The following is a 13,778-nucleotide window of genomic DNA, read 5'->3' as shown; positions in this document are numbered from 1 at the left end:
AAACATCTTTAACATAATAATGTTTTGATGCACGTCACGAAGTAGTGCCCATCTGTTATTATGAACCACTGTATGCACCTCGAATTTTTAATGTAACACGCTTCGCAGGGATTGGTCTGTAACTATGGGTTGTGCATAAGTCAGACGTTCAGCACCCAGGGACTGCCTGTATAGACACTTTGGGAAAGTGTTGAAGAGATGTTGAAAAGATTATATACATGAAAAAAGGAGACAGAAATTCTCTTCTTATGGCAGTGGGACTGCCAAGGATATACTTTCACCTATTTTATGAAATTGTCAAAGGCCCTAAAGAGAATAACAAGAATTAAATCTGCTTAAAAGTGACATGAGCATGGTCCTTAACTAAGGAAGGCCTGCTAAAAATGACTTACGTCATCAGGTTATGGGGATAGGCCCTCCACAAGATAGTTGGGTCTGAAATGTAGTTTTCCTAAGAAAAAAGATACAAAGATTAGCCTATGAGTGTAATGCAAGCTTCTCAAATAATAAGGCAATATTTTCACTTGTCACATTTACAATTCCTATGTCAAGTTCCAAAGAGTCTACTGAAGTCAAACTTTTTAGCTGTTTTCTTTTCAATTTAGTTTGAATTGCTTCTTTTAGTAAGTGAAAATCAACATGAGAGATACAAAATCAAACAAGACATGACTCTTGGCCTTGAAAATCTTTCCATCTCATGGAGTAAAAAATACATGTATGCAAAACAACCAACCAACCAAAAACAGAACTGGTACACAACAAAGGTACAAGAGCCACGGGAGAGATGGATTTGCCTCCAGTGATGAGAGAGGGGCTTGAGGGAAGATGCAGCGCCTGAGAAGAGCAGGGTCAGGGTGCTGCCATACTTTACGGAATTACGTCCACATACTAACCACGTCTTTTTCTTAGATGCCCAGATTAGGTCATTTATTCAGTGAGAACTAATGCCTATGTTAAAATCTCATGTGACTTTTCTTAACCAAGATTTGTATTTTCCCACCGAAATGCTTATGTTTTAAAAAAAATTTACAATAGATTTTAAGCTAAAACTTGAGTATATCTATAAAGTATAATTAAAGCAGCAGAGTTAAATGACCACTGGATTACAAATCTGAAATGTTGAGTTTAGTTTACCTCCAACATTGTTATGCCTGGAAAATTCACCTTACCTATTTATTCACCTTTAATATGGTGACAAAAAAAAAAAAAAAATACTGTGTGTCCTAACAAACTCAAAAAAGTTACGTAAACTGTGGAATACCACATAAATTTCAGGGATTATTATTACTAACACTAAAGTAGATACTGCCTTCTCCTCCTTAGTTAGGAAGATAAAATTAAAGGTATTGATTCCCTTAAGTAAAAAAAATCATACATTTTAAGTTGTTTGGAAAACACCTGTATTGATTTTAAAAAGGGAAATGGCTAGAAACAGTACAACTCATGTAACCATAGTAAAAGTATCACTGACATCTTACATTTTTTGTTAATATGGACATATCTGCAAATGATTACAAGATATAGAAATAACATTCAGATTGACTGTAAATGAGTAAGGCTTTCTGAAACTTTTAAAATATAGTTTAGAATTTCTGCTGTATAAAAACTAAACGACAAGTTTATCACTAAAACTCTTACTTTATTAGCAGAGTTTATTAGCAGAGTTCCAAATCTTAGATGAAGAAAAACAATAGAAGTGTTTAAAAAAAAAAGATAAGGTTGATTAAAAAAAAGAACTTTCTTTAAGTTTAGGATTTGCCTGAGAGCATTAAAAGTATATTGTGTGTATTCAACACAATCCTTTAAGGGTGAAAATTCAAGCACAGTACATACTTACAGAGATTAGAATGAATGTGCCCCAAATACAAGAAAAAAGGTAGAATGCACTAAGCTGACCAGATTCATTAAACTTGCTGTGTTTCGTTTTGGAGAAGTGCATTCGCCTGTTAATTTTCTAAAAATAAAAACAGCCATTAGTAATTAAGAATATATTATAAAATACACTTAATATACAACTATATAGTATAAGAGCTAGTAGTTTACAAAGTATAGATTTCTAAGGTTGTATACTTACATCCAACACATACTCTTGAATTATGGCATGAATAATGACTGCCACTAGCATGTAGAAGAAAACTGTAGCCAAATCTTTGACACCATAGTAATAAAGGGACGCTGACTCTGTGTCTTGTTCTTCTGAAGGCCAAAAAGGACACACACACAAAAAATACACATTAAGATTATAAAAAGAGCACTAAGTACAACATAGTTAAAAAACAAACAAAATTAGACTAACCTAACAATTAAATTCTACAAAGGTAACTTGCTCTTAGACATCTTGAGCCTTAGGGCACTGGAAATCAAGGAGGGTATCTGGAAATGCTAAAACTTCAGAAACTAATTACAAAGACTTGACACATGTCAGAAACAACCATCAAAGCCCAAAAAACAGGGGAGGGGAAGCCAAACTCAGATCCTCACCAAGGCTGTAAAACTGGTACTACCCCAGAGGTACACATCAGGTTAACAAAGTTATACTTAGCCCATTTACATTTCTTTCCCAAGAACTTTAGAAACTTTCTACTTTTTTTTTTTTAATTTATTTTGTTGTTGTTGCTGAGAATATACACAGCAAAATATATACCAATTTAACAGTTTCTACATGTACCATTTAGTGATATTACATTTTTCAAGCTTTGCAACCATTCTCACCCTCCTTTTCTGAGTTATTCCTCCCTCATTAACATAAATTCACTGGCCCCTAAGGTTCCTATCTAATCCTTCGAGTTGCTGGTATCAATTTGATCCCATAGAAATAGTTCTTAAAAGAGCATAATGCTCAAGGCAGGTATTTCTTATTAGTTAAGCTTAGCTACTGTTTGGTTTTAAGAAGACTTAAGGGACTATTTTTGGTTTAAGGCTTAAAGATTATCTCAGGGCAATAATTTCAGGGGTTCCTCTAGCCCCCTTGGCTCCAGAAAGTCTGGAGTCCATGAGAATTTAAAATTCTGTTCTGTATTTTCCCCCCTTTTGATCAGGATTCTTCTATAGAATCTTTAATCCAAATGTTCAGTAATGGTAGCCGGGCACCATCCAGTTCTTCTGGTCTCATGGCAAAGGAGACAGCTGTTCATGGAGGCAATTAGCCACACATTCCATTTCCTCCTTTCCTGACGCTCCTTCTTCCTCTGTTGCTCCAGGTGAATAGAGACCAATTGTTGTACCTCGGATGGTCGCTTGCAAGCTTTTAAGACCCCAGGCACTGCCCATCGAAGTAGGAGGTAGACCAGAAGCACTAAACACGTTATTAGGCCAATTATCTGAGACGTCCCATGAAACCATGACCCTAAACCTGGAAACCAAGACACCAAATCCCATGAGGTTTTTGGCTGTACATAAGCAGCCTCAGCAGCTACTCTTCTTTTTGTTGTTGCTGTAAAAATATCTATCATGCAACTTTTCCCAATTCAACTTTTTACAGGTATGCAACTTATTGACAGCAATTATAATAATCGGTTGTGCAACTCTGCCCTTAATCAATGCAGCATTTTCATCAGTGTTAACCCTCCTTTTCCCCTTCCCGCTCACCTCTGGTAACCACTAATAACCTTGATCCCTATACGTTTGCCTTCTCTTGTCTTTCTATATAAGCGACGTCATACAATATTTGACCTTTTGTGGCTGACTTATTTCACTCAGCATAATGTCTTCAAGCTCCATCCATATTGTAGCATGTATCAAGACTTCATTTCTCCTACTGGCTGAGTAGTATTCCACTATATGTGTGTCCACATTTTGTTTATCCATTCGTCTGCTGATGGGCATTTAGGTTGTGTCCACTTTCTGGCTATTGTGAATAGTGCTGGAAGGAACACTGGTATACAAGTCTCTATTCAAGTCTCTGCTTTCAGGTCTTTTGGGTATATACCTAGGAGTGAAACTGCTGGGTCATATGGTAGTTCTGGAGGCCTGGTGCACAGTGATTAAGAGCTTAGCTGCTTATCAAAAGTTTGGCAGTCTGAATCTACCAACTGCTCCCTGGAAACCCTATGGGGCAGTTCTACTCTGTCCTATAGAGTCACTAGGAGTTGGAGCGGACTCTATGGCAACACGTTTTGTTATATTTGGTTGGTTTTTTTTTTGGTATGGCAGTTCTATTTTCAGTTTTTTGAGGAAACACCACACTGTTTTCCACAATGGCTATACCATTTTGCATATCCACCAGCAACGGATACGGGTTCCAATTTCCTGCATCCTCATGAACATTTGTTATTTTCTGCGCCCCCCTCTCCCTCCCCCCTCCCCCCCCCCGCAAATCTTAGCCATCCTAGTGGGGGTGAAATGGTATCTCATTGGGTTTTGATTTGCATCTCTCTGATGGCTAATGGCACTGAGCATCTTTTCATGTGTTTGGTGGCCATCTGTATGTCTTTGGTAAAATGTCTACTCAAGTCCTTTGCCCATTTTATGAAAAACTTTCTACTTTCAAACTAGAAACCACATTTTGATTCTGACAGAAAAACTGATTTACTTATATTTGATTTAGTTTTGATCTAGAAGCAGTAGAAATGGTGACAACTATCACTTATTTTTTTTAATCACTTGCAATTGCTGTAATTTTTTAAAACAAATTTTAATCAAATACTTATAAACTGCTATCACTTGTTGTTCTCAAGCTTATATGTTTGGGTATGATTTGGATAAAAGAGCTTCATTCTTCTTCAGCATATTCAAATTTCAAGACAAACTCTGTAGTTTTGAGTAACCTGATAACTAAGTCACTAAACCAAATATTTACAAAACTATGTAACGGAACAAAAAAAACCAATGTTGTGTATCTGATCTTACATTCTAAATAGAGAACCACAGAACAGGTTTACTGCCTGAGTATGTTAATATTTTATTACCCAAATACCCCATCCCTTACCCATGCTAGTTAATTATATTACTGTATTTAACGACAATCAACTTTCACAATTTTTCAGATAGCATAATTTAGAAAAACTTTTTGAAATATAAACTAAAAATGTCATTTGGATACTATTACTGGATAATTCCTAGAGCTTACTGACATTCTCTCTAATCAAAATAACTGTTAGAAGTAAACACAACAAGAAAATGAAAATAAGCTTACAAGGATTGCTATTATAGGTCAAAAGCATTCACTCATAAGTTAGAAAAACTAAACCTGGACATCGTGCCTTTAGAAGCCTGGACTGAGTAATGACACTTTACACAAATGTTAAGTATCTATTCTTAGAAGTTTCTTATGACACACTACAGGGGAAGTCAGCATAACGGGACTAAACGAAAGCTAAGAAGTTTCCTGGATACAACCAAACACTTTGAGGGATAGAGGAGCAGGGGTAGGGGTCCAGGGACCATGCTTTCAGGGGACATCTAGGTCAACTGGCATAACAAAGCTTATTAAGAAAATGTTTTGCATCCGACTTTGGTGAGTGGTGGCTGGGGTCTTAAAAGCTTGCAAGTGGCCCTCTAAGATGCATCAATTGGTCCCAAACACCTGGAGTAAAGGAGAATGAAGAACACCAAAGACACAAGGAAAGTATCAGCCCAAGAGACAGAAAGGGCCACATAAACCACAGACTTCATCAGCCTGAGACCGGAAGAACTAGATGGTGCCTGGCTACCAGCAATGACCTCCCTGACAGGGAACACAAGAGTCCCTGATGGAGCATGGCAAAGGTGGCGTGCAGAACTCAAATTCTAGTAAGAAGACCAGACTTAATGGTCTGACTGAGACTGGAGGAACCCCGGAAAGCATGGCCCCTGGATTCTCTATCAGCCCAGAACTGTAACAATTTCTGAGGCCAACTCTTCAGACAGGGATTGGACTGGACTGTGGGACATGAACTGATACTTGTGAGGAGTGTGCCTCTTAGCTCAAGTAGATACAAGAGACTAAATGGGCAGCTTCTGTCCGGAGGTGAGATGGGAAGGCAGAGAGGGTTAGGAGCTGGTTGAACAGACATGGGGAATCAGGGGTTAGAAGGGAGGAGTGTGCTGTCACAGTATAGGGACAGCAATTAGTCACATAACAATGTATGTATAAATTTATTATACTTCAGGTGACGGCTTACAGAACAAATAGTTTCTCATGAAACAGTAGTACACATATTGTTTTATGACATTGGTTAACAACCCCACAACATGTCAACCCTCTCCCTTCTCAACGTTTTTTTTCTTTTTGGTGAAAATATACATAGCCAAAGATACACTATTTCAAAAATTTCTACATGCACAGTTCAGTGACATCAACTATGCTCTTCCAATTGTGCTGCTATTCTCACTTAAGATGAAGGCTTACAGAACAAAATAGTTTCTCATTTAACAGTTAGTACAAATGTTGCCCTATGACAATGGTCAACAATCTCACAACACATCAACAATATCCTTACTCAACCTTGGGTTTCCTATCACCAGCTTCCTTGCCCCCTTCTGCCTTCTGGCCCTTGTCACTGGACTACTGTATCTCGTAAGTCTCATTTGGTTTTACGGGGCTGTCCACTCCCAGACTGAACGGTGAACCTCGGAGATAACTTCACCACTGAGCTAAAAGGGTGTCTGGGGGCCATACTCTCGGGGTTTCTCCAGTCTCCTTTAGGCCAGCAAATCTGGTCTTTTTTTTGTGAGTTAGAATTACGTTCTACATCCTTCTCCAGAAAGAAGTTTCTTATGAAAAGATCAGAGGGTAGAGAAGGCAACAAAAAAAAAGTTCTTCGATGAAATTTCAAGCTTATTCACAATATATAAATAAACATTAAACACAGAAAACTGTTTTTTATATGATGTATGTGGTGAAGTCAACCAACAATGTCAGCTCTTGCATTACAGTATCATCAAAATAATGTTCAGTCTAACCTGGATGAGATCTGTGAGACTAATGCAGAACCTAATATTCATGGAAATTTCCATGTTTGTTTAACTGAACTTTTCTACTTAATAAACATTTCTAAAAGGAAGTACCTACCTGTTGCAGGGAGGGTAACATTGTACTGAAGAGTAACAAAAATGATAGACGCTTTTGCCGTTATCTAAAAAGAAAAAAAGGTTCAAATCAATATGTGACCCTCTCCCATACAGTAAACCAGGGGAAAGTCATTACAAAGCTCTATCCCCAAAGCTAAAAACCAAGGGAACCCCAGCTCTGTGGCACCCTGACAGGCACAGTGGGAATTCCTGATCACTAAGGAGTTGATCTGGAGAGTTAACATAGTTCACCACGGCATTCTGCGCTTTAGATGAGGTTGTGCAATCCACCCTCGCTTTAAGGTATCAAGAGGCACTCTGCAGTTCCAGTCAACAGTGATTTGACAATGATTCTCTATTCTAGATCTGTACAATGAACACAAAGTTGCTGTCAAAGAAAAATTTAAAATGTGAATTAATAAAAAAAGCACAGTTAACATGAGTAAAATGGATCAAAGGTAGGGTGTGTGTGAGAGAGAGAATCTCCCACACACCTGGCAAAGTTAAGTGCTCAATACATGTTTAACTAATTATGGGTAAGAGTAAAGTGGACAGAAAAGAAAAACGGAATGCTTATTCACTATTTACAGGCACCAGGCACTGCGGTAGGCAAGAATGGATAACAAAGATGAATAATATACTCCCGAATGACAAGGAGCTCAGTAAGGGAGAAAGACAGGTAAACAAACAGTTACAGTGCTGTAAAATCAGTGTTAATAGCTTATGCAACAGGGGTACTCAAAATACGGTAAATAACTTTTTTGTTTGTTTTTTCTGGAGTGGGGAATGACGCGTGTTCTGGAAAGGTTTCTCAGAGGTGGTGCTGGAGTTGTGTCTTGTTGGAAAATAGAAGCTCCCTAGTCTCACGGAAAGGAATGAGGAGGGCAGTATAGGTAGAAGAAACAGAAAATGCAAACGTCAGGTAGCTGTAAATACTAGGCTAGGCATAACACACACCAAGAAGTGACAGAAGACCTACAAACGTTATCAAGTACTAGAAAGGGCCTTGTTTGTCAAGCCAAGCAGCTTAGATTTTATTCTACAACCACTGGAGAATTTTGAGGAGGAAGTTCATATATGCCTTTTAGAAAGATAGTTGGCCTACTAAGTGGTCTTTGGAGCCCCTCAGAGCCAGTCAACCAGAGTCATATTCTAATCATCTTACCACCCCTCCCACCCCACCTGCTTAAAATCCTTCACTGGATTCCCATTCTTCCTAAAATAAGGAACAAAACCTTTAATGTGGAAGGTTGGCAGTTCAAATCCACCAGCTGCTCCTTGGAAACCCTATGGGGCAGTTTTACTCTGTCCTTTCGGGTCGCTATGAGTCAGAATTGACTCAGTGGCAACGGTTTCATAGGACTCTGTGGTCTGACCCTGTCCCCTCTGCCTCTCCAGCCTCAGATCATTTCCTCCTGCTCCCGTGCCCCATGCAGATCCTCCCACCACAGGGTCTGTGATAGAAAACCTCCTCACTTCAGAGCTTGGTTCAATCATAACTTTTCAAGGAAGCCTACCCTGTCTTCCTAAACTAGGTCATTTCCTTTGTTATATTATCTCAGAGAACTGTGTCCCTTTTCTTCCAAACATATATGCTGGCGTGATTATATAAATAATTTCCCACTTGCCCATTAGTAAGCAAGCTCCAGAAGAGCTGGGACCATGCCCGCTTTTGTTCATCACTGTGTGCTCAGAGCCTAGCATGGTTTCTGGCACATATAAGATGATCAATCAGTATTACTGAATAAATACCAGATAAAATATAAGGTGGAGTAAGCATTCAAGCCACGTATAAGACTTTGGGGCTCATTAGGTTACTCTGAGAATTAACTAATATAGAAGAAAGTAGTAATGGATGAGACAAATAAGACCAATAAGTTCAAAAGGCAAGAAACTGAAAAAATTCACACTGGATAAGCTCTTATCTGAGGTTAGAAACCTGTGATTTGTAACAGATTCTATCAGCACGAGTCTATGACTTTCTCAGGGGCGGCAAGGCATGGGGAAAATGCGGCTGAGTAGTTCTGGGCTTTAGGAAGAGAAGCACAGCTATGAGGGAGTTGGCAACATATTGGGGGTAAGGAAAGCAGGCCAAGGCACCATAAAATCCTGGACTAGGTGGAGAACTGGCAATTGAGTAGTAGAATGAGGGAGGTGAACAAAATGTCGGTTGTGCCTGCACTCTGCTATACTGGAATTCAGGACCTGGAAACAAGGCAGGACTGAGTCATCAGGTCCAGGCTATGTCAACTAAAGTGAGTTATGAACTGGTCACTTGAGTAGAAAAGGCCAGTAAGGCTACATATTATAACTCTGGTCATTCACATGGAATAGTGGAACAGAAAGACAACATGAGTTTCCAGGGCAACACTGCCTTCATGTAATTATTTTTTTTATAAAATTGTTTGGTTTTACTAAATTTTGTTTAGTTTACGTATTTGTTTCGATTCTCCATATAAATTCTCACACACACACAACCGTCACCGTCCTGTTTTCAGTTTGGAATATGTGGTCGTCATTACCATAGTTAAAAACATTTTGTTTAAGAGCCCTTTACAAATGACAAATGAAATTCTTCAAAGATAAATTTAGTATCAAATTCTAAAAGCAACAGAACTTAGATAATCCCTTCATGTTAGGCTTCCAAAAAAAATTAAAATCTGGCCTCCAGCTAGTTTAGCATATGGCCTAAGTACAGTGAGAAGAGGAAAAATACAAACTACACATCCAAAAAAGTTTACTGAAAATTTAAACCAGTAATCATGCTCCTAGCCATTTCCAGGCCTCCTACGCCTCACAAACCAGCCAGCACTGCTTTAGTTAAACTAATACTTGAATTAATCAATAGTAAAATAGATTAGTTTGTAATATAAATATGCTACAGAAATATGTTATGCATTGTTATGGATTGAATTGTGTCCTCCCAAAAACACGTGTTTTAAATTCTAACTCCTATCTATACCTGGAGCCCTGGTGGCACAGTGGTTAAGAGCTCAGCTCCTAACCAAAAGGTTGGCAGTTCAAATCCACCAGCAGCTCCTTGGAAACCCTATGGGGCAGTTCTACTCTGTCAGAATCGACTTGATGATTTTTTGGTTTATACCTGTGGATATAATCCCATTTAGGAATAGATTTCCTTTGTTATGCTAATGAGGCCATATCACTATGGGATATGTTTTAAACCAATCACTTTTGAGATATTAAAGAGCAGATTTGGCATAGAACAAAGGAAGCACAAATGGGGAAAGACTGATGCCACATGGAGATCACCAAGGAGCTGAGGAAGAGAGAGAACCTGAGACAAGGATTTTCCCCCAAAGCAGACAGAGACAGCCTTCCCCCAGAGCCGAATTAGAACGTTTAGCCTTCTAAACTGTGAAAAAATAAATTCGTTCGTTAAAGCCACCCAACTGTGGTGTTTCTGTGACAGCAACACTAAGAAATGAAGACATGCACTCAAAGTAAAAATAATAACTGAGTTTATAACTGAGGCATAACATTTATACCACTGCTCTCTATTTACAAGAAAAAAATGAGAATTATTCAGATACACCTGAAACAGGCTACCCCCAAACTCTAATGAATTATCTTAATTCTATGTTGTACGTAATACCATGGCTCTCATAAAATTTCTTCAATTAAGTGGTCACCAGTTGGGGCTTGGTAATCTTATCTTATTTGACAAGAGATGTCAACCATTTTGTACTCATCGGAGGAAGGCGTGACTACTACTGGGGCTAGATGCCTGAAAGGTATCCAATATCAAATTCTACTTCTCCACCAGCTAATATAAAATTAAGTTCTTAAAAAAAAAAGAGAAAAAGAAAGAATACAACAGTATTAAGTCGTACTTAATAACACAACAAAACTCCAAAACTGTTCTAAGATAGTTATAATTGTAAATGTCCCCCAAACTCGCACAACACAAACAACCTAGAGTTTTCAACATCTGGCAAGTAAAAAAGTAGGAAATACTCCTCCTGGGAACCCTTAACTCCCCACTCCTCTTCTGCATCCTCACTTTCAGAGCCCCTCCCAGGCTTCTTCACTATTTTCAACTGTTCAAATTTTCCTAACTCAGATATAATACCGTTAGAGACCATGACTTGCATTATGTGGAACGACTGCAATAAAACCGTGATTTCAAAGTTCACAAACAATTTTTCATAACATGAAGTTTCCTGGATATTAGTAAACTCATACATTTTCTCAAAGTCCACTAATTCTTTATCAACCTTTTCAGTATCCATATACAATCTCTTTAGATGACAACTGTTGGGCTTTTCTCTCACATAAAAACGCTGCCTTCTATTTTCCTACTTTGATAAATTTGCAAGGAATAATAATAGCTACCATTTACTTGAGTGCCTCCCATTAAGCCAAATACTGAACTAGGCATTACACATATTAGTTACTTCTCAGAGTAACCTAATGAGCCCCATGTTACAGATACCTTCTGTAAATTTAAGTTCTGGGAAGTCAGATGATAGGCCCTAGGCTACCTAGTTATCAAGCTGAAGAACCCTAACTTGAACACAGGTCCTCCCTTTAGCTCCAGAATCCCTGCTTTTACACTATATGGACATTGCTCTTCATTTTGGCTAAGTAATACACTATCTGTTTTGCTTTGTCAATGTCACCGTAAATCCTCTGACATTTCCTCAATATATTTATACACAAGCTTAACAGCTCTACTGGGAAAACATTAACTTCTCTATTACCCTAGCACAATTACTGTAATTCTGTAATTCTGCTCACTTTGAGATTCAGCAGCAATTATTTTAAAAGTCAAAATAGCAAAACTAATGCAGTCTATTTTTTCTTCTGTATGCAAATAATATGCTTTTAAATCCTAAAACTTTAACATATGGTAAGGAAAATGTACAACTTGCATAAACTTTCCTCTTCCGTATACCACAGTAACAGTCCCTTTAGAATTGATTTGAAAGAAAACTTCTATTTAGTATCTCTGTTGTGTCAATTTAGACTTACAAAATTTAAATCAACACATTTACACAGAGGAGAAAATCCACTCACTGTTAAAAAAAAAAATCATTAACATCTGAGGCCTGGTATAGGTGGTGAACTTTCCTGGAAATGTGATAAAAGGTGAAATACTTTACCTAAAAGCAAAGCTACACCATTTATGAGTATCATCATTTCTGATTTATATTCCTGTCATTCAAAGCATTGCATTTGTATGTATTTGCTGTCGTTAGGTGAGGTGCCGTCCGAGTTGGTTCTGACTCACAGCGACTCTGCAGGACAGAGTAGAACTTGGGTTTCCAAGCAGCAGGTGGTGCATTTGAACTGTCGAGCAGCCGAGCTCTTAACCACTATGCCAGCAGGGCTCCTTACAGGTATTTATTACTTTTACATTATGTTTTAAAATCAGGCATTCTTACCATGTGGGCATGGGTAATGGCAAGATACAGAAAATTGTTGACTACACTGCATATACAGAAGTACTACTTATAATAATCAGCACAGAAAATAGATATAAATATCAAATTCAATTCAGAAAATGAGTACAAATGTTTAATGTTGCATTTTTAATAATTCATTCATATAATGCTTTATAAACTATCACCTCACGTTATCTGATCCTTGCAACAATGGCTGTGAGAATGCCACAGGTGATGTTATTTCCCTTTATAGAGCAGAAAAGTCGAGGCTAAGACTCGGGTGGCCCAGTAGGGAAGTGGCACAAGCTCAGTCTAAAACGAAGATAAAGTGCCTGTGACACGTTGGTTCCCTTCCGCTCCACCTGCACCAAACTCTTCAGCAGCGGTTTCAAACATACACACATCAGAAATAAAAAAAACAAATCTACTTAGATCCAGAAAAGCTCATTTGAAAAGAAGCAAAAACAAAATATTAAATTATCTAATAACAACATTAAAAAAAAAACAACAAATGGGCTCCATTTAAAAAAATTTACTCATTTTTTGGTCACTGGTGGTTTTATTCCATTTGTTTTCTTCAAGAATTGTTAATATAACTCATTCAACAAATATTTTTTAAACACCTACCACGTTCCAGGCCATTATTCTAGGTACTGGACATAGACCAGTAAAAAAAAAAAACCAAATCAAAATCTCCGCTCTCACTGAGGTTACATTTCAGGGACGGGGAAGGCAAACAATAAAGAAGTGAAATAATTAGCATATTTGATGGGGCACAGATGCTACAGATAAAAAAAAAGGTAAGGAATGGGGTGTGTAGGGGGAAAAAACCTACGATGTTGCATGTTCACCTTTCAAAGTTTATCACCTACATTCAACAGCTGTTAAATAAGTCATCAAAATACTAGATACGTGGGAAGAGAATTTACGCACTCCTGACATTTCCACCCTCTCATACTTCAAGAAACAAAAAGACAGTTATTTGACTTTTTGCTGTTCAGAATCTTGATTTATGTACCAGGCAAGTGTCAGGGCAAAAAGTTGGAAAACTGACGAAACGACTGACTTTAAGAAACAATTATTAAAACAATTGGGTGTGTCTTCGGCGTGCCGGACCGGTGGCGACCACTCGGTGCCATGCGGCCACCGCCCTTCAAGTAGGCAGCAGACGCACGTCCCCGTCGGTTTCTCGTTCACCCCAAACTCAGCCCTACAAGGGTCCCCCAAGTCGTCTTGGGCCTGTGGCCTCGGGCCGGCGCTCTCCGGTCCCCAGAGGCCTGGTCTCCACTTTTCCCTCGCCGGCCCCACGCACAGCACGGCCGGCCGCGGCCACCCCCCCGAAATCCGCCCACTGCCCCTCGCCAGCTCGGCAGCGGAGGGGCC

The 13,778-nt window shown here is 38.6% G+C and overlaps 1 protein-coding gene across 2 annotated transcripts in view; it reads right to left on the bottom strand.

The window, feature by feature from the left end:
* Nucleotides 1–13,778, bottom strand: part of TRAM1 (translocation associated membrane protein 1) — a 39,395-nt gene that overhangs the window by 24,854 nt on the left and 763 nt on the right. Inside the window, exons 2-5 of one of the 2 annotated variants that reach the window (XM_004372536.3) lie at nucleotides 6,992–7,055; nucleotides 2,075–2,196; nucleotides 1,838–1,954; nucleotides 393–451 (exon numbers count right to left, since the gene is read on the bottom strand). In XM_004372536.3, the coding sequence (XP_004372593.1) occupies nucleotides 393–451; nucleotides 1,838–1,954; nucleotides 2,075–2,196; nucleotides 6,992–7,055 (362 nt within the window). The remainder of the gene's footprint in view (nucleotides 1–392; nucleotides 452–1,837; nucleotides 1,955–2,074; nucleotides 2,197–6,991; nucleotides 7,056–13,778) is intronic. The other variant, XM_023727744.1, reaches the window with a different exon arrangement.

The sequence above is a fragment of the Trichechus manatus genome, unplaced genomic scaffold, assembly GCF_000243295.1.
Source record: "Trichechus manatus latirostris isolate Lorelei unplaced genomic scaffold, TriManLat1.0 scaffold00018, whole genome shotgun sequence".
Taxonomy (NCBI): Eukaryota; Metazoa; Chordata; class Mammalia; order Sirenia; family Trichechidae; genus Trichechus; species Trichechus manatus.
Note: the sequence above shows the minus strand (reverse complement) of the source record. Positions and strands in the feature narration are given on the sequence as shown.